Source organism: Herpailurus yagouaroundi, unplaced genomic scaffold (genome assembly GCF_014898765.1).
Source record: "Herpailurus yagouaroundi ecotype Mexico unplaced genomic scaffold, PumYag 193, whole genome shotgun sequence".
In the NCBI taxonomy this organism is placed as follows: domain Eukaryota; kingdom Metazoa; phylum Chordata; class Mammalia; order Carnivora; family Felidae; genus Herpailurus; species Herpailurus yagouaroundi.
The window spans coordinates 6979649-7000060 of NW_024412424.1; the positions used below are offsets into that span (position 1 = coordinate 6979649).

The following is a 20412-nucleotide window of genomic DNA, read 5'->3' on the forward strand; positions in this document are numbered from 1 at the left end:
GCACCATCTTGCTTTCCTGCTGCAGGACTTAGAGAACCAGATGCACATAGCAGAGCAGCGGAGGAGAACCCTGCTGAAGGATTTCCATGACACCTAGGTGGGACATGGGCGTGCTGGAGTGAGGAAGATGTGGCTGCGAGGCCTCCTGGCTGCCATACTGCATGCTGCAGGCTCTGCCTTTCACGACCCCAGGCAACAGCCAGGGCCCCACTCCTGAGAGACACTGGCCACACACCTCTTAGTCCACTTCTGTTTTCTTCTCATCTTTTTGCTTTTTGTTTTTACCAGGGTAGAGGCCATGTTGAATTGGCCTCTTTTCAGGACTTTTAATTACCCCTGGATGGTTGTTGGGAGGGAGGGAAAGTTTTTTCTGAATGACTATTAATAGTATTAGATCATTACAACTTATGTAATTTTCAAAAGTTGTATAATTATACAAAAAAAAAAAAGCAAACCATAGAATTACACAGAACCCTTTTTAAAAATAAATTGGCAATGGAGTGTTTTACCCTCTAGCTATTTTACTTAGAATATAACATTTGCTGCCTGCCCCCACTGCCTCAGAATGTCTACTGTAAGAGGGCCCCAGGGGTCTCTGTTTTTGGATTCTCATGTGTCTGGCCACAGCTGGTGTCCCAAGGGAAGAACATGGGTGGCAGATGGTGGGGAATGGAGTTGGCCTGTGTAATGGGCACAGAGCGCAGAGAATCACATCATGCCTTCTGCCTGGTCCTTAGAGGCCTTTTAGTGGTTGGATGCACCTGCCTCACCTTGCAGTGAGGAGATAATACAGAAAAGGGCCTTGTCACAGGGTGTCATTGTCTGATGGCACTATGTGTCTGTGAGCTCATCTTTCTTCCAGGTTTACCTGGGTCTGGCTACTGAGACCAGCGCACAGCAAAGCATAGGTGAGCTTGTGGCCCTCCAGACCAGGGGATGTGAGTTCACAGTTGTTTCATTTTGTCTCCTAAAGATAGAGATCTACTTTTAAAGGGAATTATTCCCCCAAACAAATTTGTTTTACCTTGGTCCCTTCTTTTGTGCCAGTGTTCTGGTGGTGTAACTAACCAGGTTCACAGATGGCCATTCATAACCTGACACTGTCCTGCTACACTGTTCTCTGGTGAACTTCAGGGTCAGAGTTCAGCATGGCCCTCCCAAGGGCACTGGTATTCCTGCCTCAGGGGCCTTGTTTGCACACGTGGTTTTTATGTTATCTGGAGTGTGTTCTGTGGCTGCTCTGGAGGGTTGGGTGCTCTCCCACTTGCCTGGGTTTAGCTGTTGGAGGACACCATCTCTGGGGTCTGGGAGTCTTGAGGCCAGGAGAGTCCTTGGTTTGTAGTCTCAGCTATGATGCTAGAAGGGCTGGTCAGGGGAGAAGGCCAGCTTTTGCACAGTAGAGTACAAAGGAACAGGTGGTTTGTGTGGTGTCCTGCCTGTCCTGAGCCTGGTCCTATGGGCCTTTTAAAAGTTACTTTTGTGATTCCTGGGGTTTCTGTGACTTTGTTCACTGCCTCCCCTCAGGCTGTCCATACTCGACAGGGCCTCCTTAACCTCCTAGAAGAGTTGCTTGGGAGATCTGTGAATATTATTTTGGAAGTTCTTTGATATTCAAACATTTTCACCTTGGTCAGCAATTTCCCAGGTATCATGTTAGCTGTAAACTGAATCACTCTTGAAGATAGAAGACAGCTGTGACTCTTGGGATCATGGGGTACACAGCTGGCTACAGGCTCCCTCTCTTCCTGTCAGGTCCTGTCTCTTTCTGTCACCTACAAGGGAGGAACTGTGGGGTGGAGTGGGAAAACAGGCTAGGAGGGCAGCAGATGAGCCCAGAATTGGAACAGTGGGGAGCTCACTGAAGGAGGAACATGCCTGCTTGCAGGACCTTGGGGTGGGTGTCAATGCTGCATTGACACCTGGAAGATCCTGGCGTCTGGAGCCTTTACCTCTCTTACCAAGTCCTTTCCGTGTCACCACCGTGGCACAGGACCTGTGTTGCAGCTCTGCGCCTTAAGTCACACCGTGGGCATCCCTGGGCATTGTTTGGACTGCACGGCTGCCACGTAGTGCACTTGTACCCAGCTGTGGCCCCCAACCACTAGAGCTGTAGGAGGTTCTGTGCCCAGACAGTAGCCTGCAGCCCTTGACCTGTGGAGAGCTTCCTTTTGTGTCCCCAGTAGCTGTCCTTTGCTAACATCATCAGGAAGATGAGAAAGATCAGGCAGAATTTTTCTGCCCTACAAAGGATGGAAGATAAAGGCACAGTGTTTTCATGAATTTACCATATATCTTTGTTTTCTTCAAAGAAAAAATTGAGGCAATGTCATCTGCTCAATGTTGAGTGGTTTATTCAAAATAAACTGAAAGTTTCTGATTATAAAACTGTGTAGGGTCTTTCTTCCAAGGATGTAAGTAACCTGAGCCAATACCCCAGGGGATTCTGGCCAGTGAGCACCAAATGGGTGTCTTCCTGCTGATCAGCTCCGTCCTCTAGAGAGCTGGGAAGAACCCACTGGCCTCTGTTCTGCCTTCTCTGGCTTGCTGGCGAGAGGGCATCCAGAGGGAAGTGGAATATCCTGGCAGTTTTTGCTCTCCTCCCCCTCCCTGGGTTGCAAGTCATACCATTCCCCCCACCACACACACATCCTGGGATTGTAGCAGACTACCAGTGGGAATGCCCCACAGCTGCTGCTGAGGCCCGGAGCCCCTCATCCAGAAGACCCCCTGGGTCCCTGCAAAGCAGATGTGGAAGCCTAGGGTTATACAGTATGGCAGGGGTGTTGTGGCTTCACAGGGGCTCTGGTGTTACAAAGAGAGGACCCTTGACAGAAACCTGAGTGCACAGAGTTTAATCCCAAGGATTGAGGACAGGAAATGGAGTTTGGGTTCTGATCGAGTGGGTCCACGCTTGTGGTGGGAAGAGTGGCAGCAACTTCAGTGATAGCTCAGGGGTGAAGGCTCCAAAGCTGTGGGCAGCATGCAGAGGGCAGGCAAGGCCAGAGAGGCCCTAGACCCTACCAATCTGAACGCCACAGCTGCTCATCCCTGGGCCTCGGATGCGCCACGCCCCATGCACGGCACTGGGCATACAGTGGTGTGCAAAAGATCCATGGGTTTTACCCGCTCAGAGCCTCCAGAACATGCGGGACACGGATGGAATTGATCACTATACCATTAGAGATCTTAAAAGAACAAGAGATAACACATTCTGGCTAGAGGAGGGATTTTCCACGTAAGTCTCCAGGGTTCATGCAACAATCAGCATTGTCTCTGCCCTGTTTTGGGTACTGAGGACACAGCTATTGGCTTTGGCTTGTTAGGCCAGTTTCTGTCCCTACAAGATAATCACACTTAAGGATTACTGAGCGCATAGCCCATTTAGTCCTCTGAGACACCTAGGCGCCCCAGGACATCCACCCTCTTAAGGTGAGCCAGCCTGAGCAGTGAGAAACCTTATGGTCCTTTTAAAAATAATAAATTTAAAAATGGGGCACCCGGCTGGCTCAGTCGGTAGAGGATGCGACGCTTATCTCAGGATCATGAGTTCAGGCCTCATGTTGGGTTTGCAACCTACTTAAAAAAAGAAAGAGGGGCACCTGGGTTGTTCAGTCTGTTAAGCGTCCAACTTCGGCTCAGGTCGTGATCTCACAGCTCTTGGGTTTGAGCCCCACATCATGCTTAGTGCTGACAGCTCAGAGCCTGGAGCCTGCTTTGGATTCTGTTTCCATCTCTCTCTGCCCCTCCCCCACTCACTCTCTCAGAAAATAACATTAAAAAGAAAGGAGGAAGGAAGGGAGGGAGGGAGACCTTATGGCCCTTAGGTGCCAAAAGGAACATGGGTTTTAAAAGGCCAAGAAGTTAGCTTATATCATGGTTGTGAAATTCCCACAACCAACAGCAGGTGGAGCAGAAATGAGCAATGAGCATCCTCTCCTATCCCCCTTCCCCTTCCACTGAGCTCCAACAGGCTTGCTTGCCTTCTGTTGTCTGGTGATGAGTTAAAGAAGGAGCTGTGCATGGCAGTGGGCATAACTCACTTGGATACAGGAAACAGGAGATAGGAATATAGGAGAATGGTTCAGAAAAAATGAGCAGTATGAAGATTTTGAGGTGATCTAATTATAGATATTAAAAGGCTAAAGAGGAAATGGTCTCAACGTTCATTCATGGGTACCAGAAAATAATGACATCCTTGGTAAAACTGTGACTCGGTTGTTTTTCACATTAAAGAATTTAGAAGATTAATACAATTGGGGGGAAATTTTGTTTTCAATTGTTCTGTGTACGTGGAAGTTGAGAGACTTCTGACCTAACTGGAGTAAAGACAAGCTGCAGGAAATCTGGACACTTTGAAGTTGGTAATAGAGTTTTCTTCCTTTTGAATCAGAAACATTTCTTTTGTGACCATTCTAGTATTTATTTACTTATTTTTAGAATTCGTTTCAGGGAGTAGGGCCAGGCCCTCACTGCCTCTGTCTTCACCTCCATGCACAGGGAGTCCAGGCTTGCCTGGTTACCCACAGAACTGTCAGTTCCCACTCCATCTGGAACGGGATGCTTGACCAGTGGTGGTGTTTGGTCAGCATCCCAACTTTGGCTGAGCCATTGAGCCATAACAGTTCCCATTACCACCTGGCCCTCTTCCCCTCTTAGAAATGTCCAGAATGTCTCCTTTGGTCGAGCAGTGTTTCTCTGTAGTATCCTAAGGAGATTGACAAAATGGTCCCTGAGGGTGGCTGGACGAGATGCACCCATGTGCTTGAGCACTGGTGAAACCTTCTGTTGTGTGTAAAATCTCTGAGAGAAAGAGGTGGCCACTCAAGCCCCCGGCCCGCTCTACTGGAGAGACCAGAAAATGCAGACTCCACTTTTCTAGAAGGAAATAGGGAGAGGGGGTGTATTAACAGAGTAGAGAGAAGCCACTAGTGGGACTTGCCTCAGTGGTGTTGCTCTTGTCTGCATGTCGGCTTCTGTTCTGGGGCATGTGCATCTCTGCCTGAGAATAACCCAGTCCTAGAAGAGCAGGGAACATGAAAATGCCTAGGCTTTGGCACTTGGGCACTGGTATGTCCTCCCACCTCTATACCTGGTGATAATCTGAGTTTAATCTTCCTCTGAGGTGATGGTGTCTCAATTATACAAAAGTCCCTTTCTCCCTCTTCACCTGTGCCAGGTTTGAGGCAAGGAATGTTCCTGTGCACCAGAGTACCTGCCTGCATTGCTGCACGTTACTTACTGTTCAGGGTTTGAGCTTCCTGGTGTCAAGACTTCTTCAGAAGCCCTCTCTGACTACTCCAGACCAGATGCCACAGTCTACGCGTGTATGTGGCATCAAGCAGCTTCTTTTTTTTTTTTTAAGTTAATTTATTTACAAAGAGGGTGCACGCGTAGGGGAGGGGCAGAGAGAATCCCAAGCAGGCTCCCTGTCAGGGCAGAGCCCAATGCAGGGCTCCATGCAATCCCACCAATCATGAGATCATGACCTGAGCCGAAATCGGAGTCAGCCGCTTAACCCACTGAGCCACCTAGGCACCCCATCATCAGGCAGCTTCTTAAGCCCTTACTGCTATGTTTCTGTGTGAGGTCCAGACTGACAGAGTGGACCTCCAAGGCGTTCCTGGCCTCCTACGCTGGCGAGCATCAGTGCCTAAATCTGTGGATCCTACGCCATCACATGCGCAGTCATCGGCCTCCTTGGCGCCCCCCAAACCGCCGCATTATTGAGTCATCTTTTGGCACCGTCTCCTCGCTGCCACCCTACTCCCCAGAATGAGAAAACGCAGACCATACATTTCCAGAAAGAGGGAAGCGCATCTTAACCAGGGGACGGAGAAACTTCTAACGGGGTTTCTTTTAACAGTGCTGCTCTTGTCCGCATCTCCATTGGGAGTGGGGGGCGATCGGCTTCTACCCTGGAAAGTGATTATCTCCTCCTGACGATAATCCAGCCCAGGAAGAGAAACTCCCAGGTGGGCCGGGTCCAGGGCGCAAAGGAGACCGAGCACGGCTCAGGGAGAAATAGGGCGGCGCGGGGGCGGGCGGGGGCTGTTATGGCTGGCGCAGCATCCCAGGGCACCGTCTCCTAGAGACCGCGGCGCGCGCGGGCTCCGCGGCGGTTGTCCGGGCGACGGCGCTGCACGGCGCGGGCATCGCCGCGGCCCCTCCTCTGGACGTGCGCGCGACCTGGGCGCCATGGCGGCGGCGGCGGCCCCGAGGCCAGAGGCCGCGAGTCCGAAGTGGGCACCGCCTGAACGCGAGCGGGCCGGGGCCGCGGCCGGGCTGGACGACTGCGAGGACGCACCTGTCCGGCCGCTGTGCAAGCCCCGCGGCATCTGCTCGCGCGCCTACTTCCTGGTGCTGATGGTGTTCGTGCACCTGTACCTGGGCAACGTGCTGGCGCTGCTGCTCTTCGTGCACTACAGCAACGGCGACGAGAGCAGCGACCCCGGGCCCCAGCGCCGCTCCCAGGGCCCCGGGCCCGCGCCAACCCTGGGTCCCCTCACCCGGCTGGAGGGCATCAAGGTGAGGACCCCCGCCTCGCTACGCTCCAGGCCCTGCACGGCCGAGCCCGTGACAGCCGCCGCCCAGCCCACGACCTCCACGTTGCTCCCTGCGTCTGCCCCCGCGCGAATCCCGCTCGTCGCGCTCGGGGCCCCGGGCGCCTGTACTTTCCTCGGGCGTTGCGGCCTGGGGCCCTAGCTGCCCGCAGTGCCCCTTTCCCTTAGGTGGGGCACGAACGTAAAGTCCAGCTGGTCGCGGACAGGGATCACCTCATCCGAACACTCAGCCTCAAGCCGCTGCTCTTTGGTAAGTTCGCCGGGCACTCCTGGGAAGGGCCAGGGGCTGCGGTTTGGGGGTGCCTGGAGGCTTGTTTTGACCACGTGACTTCTGTTTTGAAAATGGCTGCTTCAGAGTAGCTCTTTTTCCACCCAAAGGTTTCCCAAAGTGCAGTACCCGCCCCCACCTCCATAATAGGGTTGTACAGGGTGACCTTTCCACACTCCCCTCTCTGACCCTTACTCTACAGCTGATCCTTCCATCACAGGGCTGGGCAATGTGACCCTGAGGCCATTGTCTAAACATTTCATTGAAACTGTCTTTGGACACTCCCTGCCATCGTTAATTCTGTCATATTCTAGAATGGGGGAGCATGGGAGAGACTAATAACCAGGTCCTAGCTGATCTCAGGGCCTCTGAGGAAGACTCTCACTCCCAAAGTGGGCCCTGTGGGCTGATGAAAAGCACTCTGTCCAATGTGAATGTCAGTGCCCCCAAACCTGCCCCCCTGGACCACCAGCCTTAGCTACCAGCACCTTGGGGTTCTTAGGATGGAGTTGTAGGCAAAACCTTCCAGGGTGGCCTCATTTGGAAGCAGCATCATAAGCTCACATTTTCTGAGCTCTGACTATGTGCTAGGCTTCATGTGACCGTTTCATTTCATTCTTACACCCCCTCCGTGAGATGAGTGTGGATCCCACCCTCAGGTTACTGGGTGAGAAAGTGAAGCACAGAGAGCTGTGGTTGCTTGGTCAGACTCATACAGCTAGTTCAGGGATGAAGCTAGGATTAGAACCCAGGCAGCCTGTCTCCAGGGCCTGTACTCTAAAGCCAACATTCTGGCTGAGAAGATTCAGAAGTCCTTCAGAGACCACCAGTGTCAACAAGGTGGGGTTCCCCAGAACCATGACCTTGCCCAGGATAGGTTTGCCCACCCAACCCTAGGTACTCAGTCTCAGTGACACACTTACTGCAGACTTGGGGCCATTCCTGCCTGCTGTGGGATGGTGTGGGTAAGGGGCTTTAAGAAGGGGGCTGGGGACCAAAGCGGAGCATCTGAGCACATGCCATTACCCCTGGGGCAGAGGGCCCTAGTTGAGAATTATACTTAGGCCTATGAGAATGATTTCACATGCATGCTGTGTGAGGGGAAATAGGTAATGCTGGTCCTATTCTGGGAAGGACCCTAGAAGGTTGTTACTGTTATCATTACTACTGCATAACCGATGAAGTCTATGCCAAACACTATTTGAAGGCTGAGAACACAGCATTGAACAAAATAGGAGGAAAACAACAACAACAACACACATCTGAAGCTGACATTTGAAAAAGAAGACAGTAAATAAACAAGTATATATGGCGTGTCAGATGGTGATACACGACTGCAGACAAATAAGGCAGAATTTCAACTGGGGTTGAATGAAACTCTTAATAGAGGCCAAGGTAGGCTTCCCTGCAGACTTGTAGGAGCTGTGGGATCAAGGCAGGTGGCTGTCAGGAAAAGGTGATCCGGGCAAAGGGAACAACACTCACCCTTTTACTGCTACACTGCCATGAACAGACACGTCTGAAGGGGTTGTACTGTCTCCCGTCAGCCTTCTTGGGACATGTAGACACTTAATTCAGATGAGCCATGAGGCCGTAACCGTACCCCTCACCCCCTAACATGCAGCTGTTGCATCAAAGCCTTACAAAGCTGAGAATGAGAAACCCAAACCCCATAAATTGCAGGAAGCAGGAGAGATGTGACAAAAGGTCAACTGGTTCTGGTTAAGCCATCCGATGGGTCTGTGTATCCGCAAATCACAAAGGGCTGTGGCCCCCATTTTCTCCCAAACTCTTACATTGCCTTTGAGTCCGCTGGTGGACGGTGTCCCAGGTTTTACCCTGAGGCTTGCTCCTTGGTGAAACGAGGTGAGCCACATGAAGAAGAGATTAGTGATTACAGGAAGTCCACTTGTGAGGCAGGAAAAGCACAGGGGAAAGGGTGTGAGAGGAGGGGGAGTTCCTGAATGCGTGGTGTTGGATGAACCCAAAGAATGAAGCCTCATCTCAAGGAGGAGTGTCTGTCTTCTGTGCCTGGTTAGTCATCTACTGTCACCCTAAAAAGGCAGGAGGGCCTAAGGAGAATGGGCCTGCTGTGGGTTCTGTCACCTCTGCCCTGCTGCTCTTGGCTCCAGACCTGTGACCTTCAACCTCAGGGACCCAAGATGTCAGGGTTCAAGGGGTGGGTGTTCATAATGTAAGCTGGGGCAAGGGGGTTGGGTTCTGTCCCAGGGTGCCTCCACCTGCATGGGAGGGAGCCCCACCATTTCATGGGGAAGACCCCATGCAACCACCAGTCTCTCCCTTTGGGAGACATTTCCTGTTTCCCACCTTTATCCCTAGAGACATGGGGCAAGCAGGACCTGGCCACAAAGGCCCCACCCTGCATTCTTGCCGTAATACCTACTTGACTGTGGTAGGCATTTTGCAAAGATTTGGACCACTGGAAGTCAGCTGAGGACTTCATCCTGTTCTATTCAGAAGGGAGGTGTCCCAGTTTTGAGTCATTGTCATCTCTCTGGGGACACTGCCTTCTTTCATGTGGCTCACTTATCCTTCCATCCCACCCCACCCTCATTCTGTGTTTGAACAGATCGATCTTACCACCCCCTTCCTTAAAAGTCTCCAAGATTCCCACTTCACTTCTAAGTTTCATTTGGTACCCTCATCTTCTGCTGCCCCCTCACTCACTCACTGCTGTCCCCAAGCTCATGCTGCCTTGGGGTCTTTGTGCTATGCTCACTACCAGAAGGCTCACATCTAGCTCTTCCCACAAAGAGGATGGCTTCAGCTCCATTGGGCCTCTACACATACATCCCCTCCTCAGATACCTCCCTTGACCTCAAACTGGTCTTAAGAGGTTTTGAGATGCTCTTACATCAGCCTGCTTGGTTTTCTTCTCAGCACTTGGCATCATTGGACACTATTTTCTGTATTTATTTGTCATTTTCATGCCTCTGCCCCTAAAGATGAGCTGCATGCAGAGGAGGCCTGATTTGTGCTGGCTGTGTAGCCAGGAGCCAGAGTCGTGTCTATTGCTGGTCCTTATTGGCTGGCTGGAGGGATTTACTGGGCACTCAGCCAGACCAGCACCTATCTGCTTGCTTGGAGTGACTTCCCACCACCCTGGCAGGTGCCCCCTGATTCGGCACTTCCTTCAAGAGCAGCAGGGGGCACTTTTCAGAAGGCCAGCAAGAGCTTTAGCCCATTTTCTTACTATTTAAGGTAAATGAGTAACTTAACACCAGTACACAAAACAATTTATCTTAAAACCATGACTGCTTTATCATAGGATTTCCAAGTCAGTTCAGGAAAACAATTAGGCAGTTACTTAAGACCACTGTGTTCTTGACAAACACTGGAGGCCCAGAAATAGGGGAAGAACTTTTTGTGTGCATATAAGTTCAGATTTGTAAGCAGCTTAATACAATTTTCTGCATGGACCTCTCTCCACCCCCTGTGCTTTTGCATGGGCCTACAGCTTGAGGCAGTCTGTGTGTGGCTTGACAAGTAGCATCCTGCCCAGAATGAGCAAAGCCTGAGGCTTTGCACCTGCCCTGAAATAGATTGGGCTGCTGGGGCTTGTGGGCATTAGCCAGGCTGTCATCCCAGGCCTGGGACAGAAAGGTGGTCTTGCCTACCCAGCACACACAGCTGCCAGGGAGCCAGCCTCCTTCATGTCTGGGCAGAGCACTATAGCTCAGGAAGGGTCCCTTTAGCGTTGATCACAGAAGGGTTTATGCCCTGCTTGGGCTGTTCCTGGGGCTGGTCTATAAGTATCCATGAAGGGCAGCAGATAGAGGGTTTTACGTATGTCCAGCCAGGGCGGGACATGGTTTGTATGGCTGCTGCTGAGGCTGTGGCTACAAAGTCCCAGACTCTTCCTGCGTTAACTCCTATTCTGGGCACTGGTGATGGTGCCACCTGCGCACCGCCAATTGCAGATTTCTGTGACCTTGGCTCCAGGCGTAGGCTGTGGTTACCAGCAATCGATGGCCCTGCACCTCCCCGCTTAGCACGTAGGTCTCAGCATGCCTTCCTCGCAAGAGGTTGTGCATGCATGTGGCATCCAGCTGCAGCCAGCAACGCAGAATAGGTGCCAGTTCCACAGCAGGCAGTGGGCCTGCCTTCAGCACCTCTAGCCCGGAGTCCAGGTTGCAGTCTGAGAGGCCAAAGGACGAGCCGTTGCATCGGGAGAGCCTGACCTTCACTGCTGAATGGGACCAGAGGAGTGGGGTGATGTGCAGGGCTTCTAAGAATAACCCCCCACTCCCCACCGCCTGGTGACCCACACCCTCTTGTGATGCTCTACCCTTAATCAGGATCCTAGCGAAGGGCTGAAGTCCTGGCGGCCACTCTCCTAAGCAGATTTGTTTGGTGTGTTGTCTTAGCAATGCCAAGCTTATTAAAGGCATTTATTTTGTAGCTTTAACCAGGTATAGCATTTAAGTGTCCCCTCTTTTCATCGGTCTTACCCAAGCTGGGAGCTGGGATGGAGGCACTTGTAAGGTGGGTGTAAGGAGTACTGGACGCTAGGGATGGGCTCACCAAAGTCGCTGGCACAGAGCGCTTCCGGAACCTCGTTGGATGAGCGGGCGTCCTGCAACTCGCAGTCCCTGCAGCTGGCGCGCGGCACTGGGGGGAGGGGGGGAGGGGCCGAGTGAGGCTCCGCCAGCCGAGAGTGGGGGAAGGGCCGTCAGCGCGTGCTGGGGGAGCCCTCCCATGGGTCCCTCGATCTTCACCCTTTCTGAGACCTGCTGCTGTGGCCAGTCCCTGTCTTCCCTACCAGAGAGACCCGTGTACCTGGCCCTGCGGGGAGCGGCTTGGAAGGGTGGGGCGCTGCCCGTGGACATGGCCTGGGGGCCGCGCGGGGACTCACGTGGGCGGCCCAGGCGGGAGCCTACGGAGACAGCCGCGACGCAGAGGCTGTGCCCGGCGGGGAAGCGGCCGCAATGCAGGATGGCGGGCCAGGGGTAGCCGTAGCAGGCCATGATGGGCGCACAGCTGGCCTGCAGGGCCTCACACAGGCTGCGGCACGGGTAGATGAGCCTGCGGAGGTGGGGGGAGGGGAAGTATCGGTTGGCCGGGCGCTCAGGACTTCCTGGCCCCTGGGCTGGAGCTCCTGTCCCGTCCCAGTGCAGAGGTACAGCCAGTGACTCCACGGTTGCTGGGCAACGACACATGGTCACCTGGCAACAGCCCTCAGCCCCGCAACCTCTTCCCAGCGTTTAGGTCTTACATCCCCCACCGTCCTCGCGTGGTGCTCGCGTGGCTCGGGCCACTATCCCGCTTTCCAGCGCACCCCGCCCCCCTCCAGCCATGGCGGAAGTCCACTGCCGGGGAGAGGGTTGTATGCGAAGGACCCTGCACTCGGGGCCTTCACTCCCCCATTTCGGAGGGAGAAAGCAGAGCCCTCCCTCTTGTCCTGAAAGGCCTGCAGGAGACTGCTGCTTCTGGTCGAGGCTGGGGTTGGCAAAGAGCGGAGGCCTGATCATTGGATTCTGAAAGAGCTCATTCTTGCTGCTACTGGCGTGGTCACCCTGAGGCTCTGGGAAGGTCCCTCACTCTGCAAAGAAGGAACTGAGGGAGCCGTTCACGGGGTAGGTTAGGCTGGGGAAGAGGAATCAGCCTTGCCATCTCTGGACTCTGGGAGAAAAGGCCCCCAGATGAGATGTGGCTCCGTCTCTTGCTGGGATCTCTTGGGCAGAGTTTCCACGCCCACTGGAGAGGGGCTTCTGCCCCGCCCCCCAGCCAAAAACAGCCTACCCACTTGTCATACCTTGTTGATGTTCAAGAGCCCTTGAGGATTCATGGGTCCAGAGGTGCTCACCATCGATGGTCCCTTACCTATGTCTCCTCTGTCCCATAGGCACCTGCTCCCCTGTGCCAGGAACACCCTGACAAAACAATCCTTCATCTTCATTTCCCTCCCCACCCCTACCAGCACCTAGCATGGATAGGTATACAGCAGTGGTTAGTGAACAGACCCTGGCAGAGGAAAGGCCCCCACCCACCCTCACCTAGGAGCCCCTGCCCTACACACAGGGGCAAAAAGGGAGCAGAGGAAGAGGCGGGCATCAGGGTGGCACTCCCTGGCCAGCAGGGGCAACCAACTGACTGACTGCTGGACAGCCTCAGTTGCCGTGTCATGATCCAGCAAGTTGGGCAGCTGCATCTCTGTGTAGCCAATGTCATGTCACAGCGCCATGGCTTGGGGAATAGGCATGCACCGTGTGGGGACCCAGGGAGCCCCTACCCCACTGTCACCCACAGCACCACCAGTGCCACAAACAGCCACGGTCTTTGATCCATCACCTGCTCTGTCTGCCTTGGTCTCAATGAGTTGAGGTTGAGGGCTTTATAGGGCTGCACGCACACCCCAGGAGGCAGTGTTTGTGCAGCCTCCTAGGTGCTGGGACCCATCTGCTTAGGCCCCAGTGTGCTGGCCTAAGCCATTTGCATTTGATTAGCACACTGCAGGGGACTGTAGAGGTTGGTGGCATCTCCTTTGGGTCTACGGATTACCAGCACTTAATAAACTGAAGAAACCTGGGCCTGTGTTTTCTTTTCTTTTTCTGGTTTACTTTTCTTGTTTGTTTATTGTTTAAACTACTATCAGGAGGTGACTGTTGACTAGCAGTTTGGTGTCATCCATTGTCCAGTGCTACCCCTGCCTCCCCCAGTGGATGGCTCATACCCTTTCTGGGTTTACTGGGTTGAGGGGTCAAGCAGGCCAGAGTGGGGGGCCTTTGTCCTGCCTTTAGCGTCATCACATTTGGGTAACCTACCATGGAAGCTGAATGTGGTTGTGAGCATGGACTTTGGAGTGCAACAGCCTGGGTGGCCCTGAGCAAGTTGCTGATGTCTCTGTACTTGCCGTGAGTCATGAATAGGAAGGCAAACTGATGGGGCCCTTTTTTCTAGGATGAGTATAGGGATTAAGGAGTTGACGATGTGATTAGGACAGGGTACAGAGTCTATACCACCTAAATGTGATCTGCTGTGATAACCACTAAAAATCATTTTAGTCCTGGCTCTGAGCAGTCATTTTCCTTCCTCTTGGCAATGACCGGAACTTCATGCTGGGAGTGTAACCCAAAGAAGTGGTAGACCACGCTGCAGTCCTGAGGGGTCACTGTGATGGTCCCTGCCTCCACCTCTTCTTGGTGGCCTCTTGGTCCCCATCTAAGGAAGTCTTCTTTCCCAGGAATGAGGGAATGTAGCTCCTAAAAGTGCGTGGGGACATTGGGGTGTGGGACCCCCAGGTGTGAGGCTCACTTTCCAGCTCATCCAAGCTGCTTGTGAGGCTGGTGTGGTGGCATCCAGCTAGGCCTGACTGGCTTTTACTCGGGCTTAGAGGCATGACATTCAGTGTACACTTGTTCCCAAAGCAAAGGGCACCCAGAACGTCTTCCCAGAGCATCTGTCAAAGACCCACCACCACCACTGATGTGCCAGCATCAGGCTGCCAGGCATCTCAGCCCTGGGCAGAAGACTTGTGCGGGATAGAGGGCAAGGACTGGCCTACAGCACTGAATGTTTTACGCTTTGTTTTTATTTGAACAATTCTGAAAAGCAAAATTGAAAGCAAAACCCAGCCACCATCATCCACTTTTAAATATATACCAAATAAGAAGTGGAGGTCAACCCTCTGGCCTTCAGTCCCACTGCAAGGTACGGGTTAGTCCCTATCCAGCTTAGCTCTGGCGAGCTTTCCAAGACTCCTCTGGGACATGTGTTCTCTCAGCATCAAAGAAAGAAGCCCCACGTTCCAAATGCTGGCCAACCTTTGCAAGACAACTCAATCTTGGGGTCGGAGTCCAGAGTAGAGGCAAAGGGGTGTGTGAGGTCCTGACATGGTGACCACCAGGGGACAGAGAGTACCCTAGAAACTCTGCAGAGAAGGTACTGGTTGCATCACTGCCTGGGCTCAGCCCTCGGCTTCACCCACCTCCTCTCCTGGCAGAAATCCCTGGCTTCCTGAGTGATGAAGAGTGTCGGCTCATCATCCACCTGGCCCAGATGAAGGGGCTACAGCGCAGCCAGATTCTGCCCACTGAAGAATACGAGGAGGCAATGGGCACAATGCAGGTCAGCCAGCTGGACCTCTTCCGGCTGTTGGACCAGAACCATGACGGTCGCCTGCAGCTCCGTGAGGTTGGGATCCTGGGGTCTGGAATAGACACAGGGTGGGAGCGCCCTGAATTGTCTTTCTGGTGGCCTGCTCAGCCCTGGCCCTGAGAGTCGGGTGCCACCTCAGATCAGCTTGGGCATGCTCAGTTCCAGAGGCCCCCTCCTTCCCTGGAGAGCCCCTGGCTGCCCTGGGAACCCCAGAGGATGGCAGGAGAACCCCCCTGGGGGTGATGACATTTATTGCCACAGTTCCTGGGTGGTGCACCATCTGTGATCTGGATTCCTTGCTGCCACGGCTGGGGTCCCCACAAAACCCATGGTGGAGGGGTGGCAGCTCTGAGGTAGCCAGAAGTCTGCATCTCTCTTTTACATGCCCCTCACTCACACCAGGCTTCTGACAGAGGTCTTGGCAGGGTATGTGGTCCCTTGCCTATACAGAGAATGCCTCACTGAGCCTGGGCTTCTTTGACGAGCTTAGTGGTCATGCTGTGCCAGCCCTCCCCTTGGTGTCTGTTCTCTGTTTGCACTCAGGCTTTGGCCTCCCCACCTCACCTTGGGTATCTGAGTGGGATACAGTGCTGTCCTTCACTCTGCACCCAACCAGCTGACAGTGCTCCCCATGGAGGCCACAGTCCCAACAGGGCCAGGAATGCCTATGGCCTGCAGGCCTCTTAACTATCTCCCTGGCCTCCTCCCCAGATGCCTGTGGGCCTTTCTGCCTACCATCCCTTCAGCTCAGGGACCTCAGGCTCTGTCCTGTGTCCTCACCCATACCCCATCACCTGAACCCTTAACCTTTACAGCAAGAACTGGGTGACTGTCTATGCTCTGGGGGCTCCATCTTTGGGGCCACTCCACTGAGGGACCATCTTGTGCTTTAGGTCCTGGCCCAGACTCGCCTGGGAAATGGACGGTGGATGACTCCAGAGAACATTCAGGAGATGTACTCTGCGATCAAGGCTGACCCTGATGGTGATGGTGAGCCCATACCTCGCCACAGTTCTGTCTCTGTGAGCCTCCTGCCCCCACAGCCAGGTGGCCTCTATACCCACCTTCTAGAGTAGCCAGAGATGATGAGGCAAGGATCCAGCCTTGCCCTCACTCCTGGGCTGGGTCATCCCACTCCTCTTGATGACAGTCTAGAGGGACATTCTTGGAGGCCATTTTGACCTCAACAGGCAGAGACTGGGGTACAGGAGGGGGCTTGCTTGGCTGGCAGAGGGCAGAGTGGGCACAGCAGGAACAGGGCAGTGAGACCAGCTTGAGCTTGGCTGTTCACCCTGCTCCATCTTCCTCTTTTCAGCCAAGCATGAGGTCTTCCCCAGAAGCCACCCTCTCTGGTCTGAGATCTTGCTTGCTTTCCTCTTGCCTGCCTAGAGTCATGCTAACTTCTGGGGGTGGATGGTTTGGGTAGGGGAGCTGTCATACAAGTGCGCCACCCCCTCTTTGGTAATAATCCTCAGGATATTTCTGAGGTGTAGTCATCATTCACATGCCCAAGTTCTGGACAGAATGGGGAAGATACAACAGTGAAACAGGACTTGGAAGAATGGCCCTGTGGCTGGTGAACCCAGAGTGAAGGATCTGGCCAAGACCTGTGGCTGGAGGGGCACCATGATGCTACCATCCCTATGTACAGAGCCGGTAACAGGCCCACAGGCCTTAAGTGTTCCTCACCCTCAGAGATATCTGGGTCAAACAGTAGAAGGTTTCTTTCTTGGGTTAGCCAGGATTACATGGAGCAGACATCAGCTACTCTTCCAGAACCCCCAAAGGGTGGATTTCCTGTTTCGTGGGTTGGACAGGAACAGGGAAAGAGTGTTCTTACTTGGGAGAGTGGCCTGGCTTTCTTTGTTGAGGTAGACTGGTAACCCAGCAGACAGGACTGGCCAGATAGATATCTTCCACTCAGGATGGGACCTGAGGTCATAAGGGAACTCCTGGGGACCAGCCCCAGCTTAAACCCTACAGCGTGGAAGGCTCTGGACAGAACCCAGCACTGACTGCTGTCTTTCTTCACCCTCTACAGGACCAGAGGGTAGCCACCATGTGCTTTAGAGCCACGCTGGAGGCCAGCCAAGGGCAGTGCTTGGCCTCAGGTCCTGGCCATATGGTTCACGCTTCCTTTGACCACCCTGCTGTGGCCAATCTAGTAGGGGTTAGGTCCTTTGGGGGACCAAATCAGGGTTTGATTTGGAACTGAGGAAATGAATTTCCCTAGGTCTTCCTATAGGGCCTGATGTGACAGAAGGTTCATCTTACCCAAGAGTCCAGGTTGGGGGACAGGTACACATGGTCCCCCAGTGCCTGAGGCCAGGGGTAGGTAGGATGGTAAAGCCTGCCACTGTGGCTTCCTCACATGGGCTTGGGGGGCATGATGGTGGGTGCCCTGTGCAGGAGTGCTGAGCCTGCAGGAGTTCGCTGACATGGACCTTCGAGACTTCCACAAGTACATGAGGAGCCACAAGGCAGCATCCAGTGAGCTGGTGCGGAACAGCCACCACACGTGGCTCTACCAGGGTGAAGGTGCCCACCACGTCATGCGCTCCATCCGCCAGAGGTGAGCCCTGGAGCAGGAGAAAGCCATGTGGGGCCCTCACAGAAGTCCTTGGCTGGGGCCTAGAGGACAGACTTGATTAGCCAACTCAGGATTAAGTTCTATTCATTAGACCAGGATTGGGACCCATTAAAAAGGCAATTAACAAAGGCAAATTAGCCCTAATTGTGGGCAAACAATAGACATTTGGGATTAGATATAGATTGGAATATTTGTTTTTTGCTAATTAGAAAAATGACTTCTTATCTCCGTCTACAGGACCCCCTGCCCCTGAGCAGCCAGGGGTTTTAGATAAGGAACCTCCTTCCTGGAGGGAGTGACCCCACACACACACACACCCGCCCCGCAACTTAGTGGAAATCTCATCTTTCTCACCCAGCGAGGTCTCTGGCATCCAGGGAGAAGGGTTCATGGGTAACCCCTTCCTGCTCTTACAGGGCCAGTCTAGGGTGGCCTAAGGGGCTTCCAGGGGAGGTGGGCAGGGGCAGAGCTTGTGGCATTCTGGGGGTCCAGCTCCTTCAGGGTGCTGCCTTGCATGAGATTACCCAGCTGAATTCCTACTGCCTACCAGGGTGCTACGCCTCACCCGCCTGTCACCTGAGATCGTGGAGCTCAGCGAGCCGCTGCAGGTTGTACGGTATGGTGAGGGAGGCCACTACCATGCCCATGTGGACAGCGGACCTGTGTACCCAGAGACCATCTGCTCCCATACTAAGTTGGTAGCCAATGAGTCTGTACCATTCGAGACCTCCTGCCGGCAAGTACCTCCCACCTGGGGTGGCCTTCAACTCCCAGACCAGACACTCCCATGACATAAACACAGTTCTGCCCTATGGACATGCCCCCAGGGCCAGGAGAACATGGGAGCATCCTGGTTGAGGATACCCCATCTCTTGCCCTAGTTTGTTTACCAAGTGGCAGGAAAGGGGTGGCCATCTTGTCTCAGTGGCCAAACTAAGGTATGCACAGACACTGAAAAATTTCCCCAGAACTCTGAGGTAAGGGGAAAGGCTGGATTTCTGGCTTTTTTTTTTAACCCCTATCCCCTGGGTCTTGATTCTGCCTCCATTGCTGGAGGCCTCAGCTTCTCCCTTTGAAGCTTTGTCCCCCTCCTCTGCTAAGGCAGGGAGGCGGGTCTCTTCTCTTCATGTGGCTGCTCTGGGTCAGCCCCTTGTGCTCCCCACCAGCCCTTCTGCATGGTCACGCTGCTTCTGCTAGCCTACCTTTCCCAGCCAGCCACGTAATTTAGCTAAGTACACCTGTGATCTTGGCCACAGAAAACATTGTGACACACAGAAAGAGATGGTTTGTGGGAGGAGTAACAGGCTAGGGTCTTGGCACTGACCTGCAGTGTTGTCACTGATCCCAGCCTGCCCCTCTGGCCCTTGGGAACCTGGGCAGCTTATCCTGCCCACAGGTAAGCTCCTGGGAGTGCCCACAGCTGGGGACCTGCTCAACGGGCCCCCTGCCTTACAGCTACATGACAGTGCTGTTTTATTTGAACAACGTCACCGGTGGGGGCGAGACTGTCTTCCCTGTAGCAGACAACAGAACCTACGATGAAATGGTAAGGGCCAACCAGGCTGTTAACTCTGGTGGGATGGCAGGTTCTTGGGCAATCACAGTATATAACCTTCCAGACCTGGGATGAGGGGCCCAAGTGAACCCCTGGGCACATCTGACTGGTTTCCCTCTGGCCACTTTCGGCTGCCTGGCCTTGGCTTTTGGCAGTGGGGGCAAGTTTGAAAACCTTACCATCCTGCTGTCCACAGAGTCTGATTCAAGATGACGTTGATCTCCGTGACACTCGGAGGCACTGTGACAAGGGGAACCTGCGGGTCAAGCCCCGGCAGGGCACAGCAGTCTTCTGGTACAACTACCTGCCTGATGGGCAAGGTGAGGGCCTGTGGCCAGGCCAAGCATGCCTTGAAGGAAACTTCCCTTTATCCAGCCCAGACTGCCACCTTGGTGGGATGTTTCTAGCACCCCTACAAATGGTTTTCTGCCCCTAGTGCCTCCCAAAGATCATCCTTAGTGACTTCAGTGGCCTGCACCTGTGCAGCCTCCTAGGTTATCTTGAACCCTGTGATTGATTCCCTGATGCTCCAGCCTTCCGGCTCACTGGGGCTGGGGACACAGGTCTGTCACCAACCCCGGCTGTGGACAGGCCTGGCAGTAAGAAAGCTGGTTTCAGAAGACCAGTGGTATTGTCAAGAAAGAGTATTGTCAAGGTATTAGTTGGAAAGAGATGCTGAGTCCCCAAGGACACCTTGGGGCCAGATTTTACCACCTAAGATGTGTACAGCTGGGCCCACCCTTGTCATGCCCTTGGCCTGTATAAGGTCAAGCTCAGGTTAGCTCAGCCTAGAGTCCCTTCGGTCGCCTCCCTTGCTCACACCATTCACCTCTCCTAGGTTGGGTGGGCGACGTGGATGACTACTCGCTGCATGGGGGCTGCCTGGTCACACGTGGCACTAAGTGGATCGCCAACAACTGGATCAATGTGGACCCCAGCAGGGCGCGGCAGGCGCTATTCCAGCAGGAGATGGCGCGCCTGGCCCGCGAAGGTGGCACTGATGCGCAGCCAGAGTGGGCCCTGGATCGGGCCTACCGCGACGCGCGTGTGGAGCTCTGAGGGGAGTGTTGGCCCCAGCCCCCAGCCACAGGCTGCCCGCCACCCCAGACGGGGGGTTGGGGGTGAGACCCGCCTTTCCCCTGTCCAGATGCAGGCCAAAGGCCTGGCTGATGTCTTGCCCCATTCCTGCCTCCAGCCGCGACTAGGGCACAGTTCCTACATTCGTGTTATTTATTGTGTACAGACCCATGCTGCTCCCTAAAATAAAACCACACGGCTTTGAGCCGCTGGGCCCCCGAAGCAGCGGGCGGGCCGGGGGAGG

The 20412-nt window shown here is 54.0% G+C and overlaps 2 protein-coding genes across 5 annotated transcripts in view; both read left to right on the forward strand.

Moving 5' to 3' along the window:
* ARIH2 (ariadne RBR E3 ubiquitin protein ligase 2) overlaps positions 1-2385 on the forward strand; it is a 50009-nt gene extending 47624 nt beyond the window's left edge. For all 4 annotated transcript variants that reach the window (XM_040445305.1, XM_040445303.1, XM_040445304.1 and 1 more), the window contains one exon: positions 26-2385. In XM_040445305.1, the coding sequence (XP_040301239.1) occupies positions 26-97 (72 nt within the window). In that variant the 3' untranslated portion in view covers positions 98-2385. The remainder of the gene's footprint in view (positions 1-25) is intronic.
* Positions 2386-6167: 3782 nt separating this feature from the next.
* On the forward strand, positions 6168-20373 carry P4HTM (prolyl 4-hydroxylase, transmembrane). The gene is made up of 9 exons (XM_040445302.1): positions 6168-6525; positions 6729-6810; positions 14792-14982; positions 15840-15936; positions 17356-17518; positions 18087-18272; positions 18992-19082; positions 19288-19411; positions 19930-20373. The coding sequence occupies exons 1-9, from the start codon at positions 6196-6198 to the stop codon at positions 20148-20150; spliced, it is 1485 nt and encodes a 494-aa protein (XP_040301236.1). The 5' UTR covers positions 6168-6195; the 3' UTR covers positions 20151-20373.
* Positions 20374-20412: the final 39 nt, after the last annotated feature.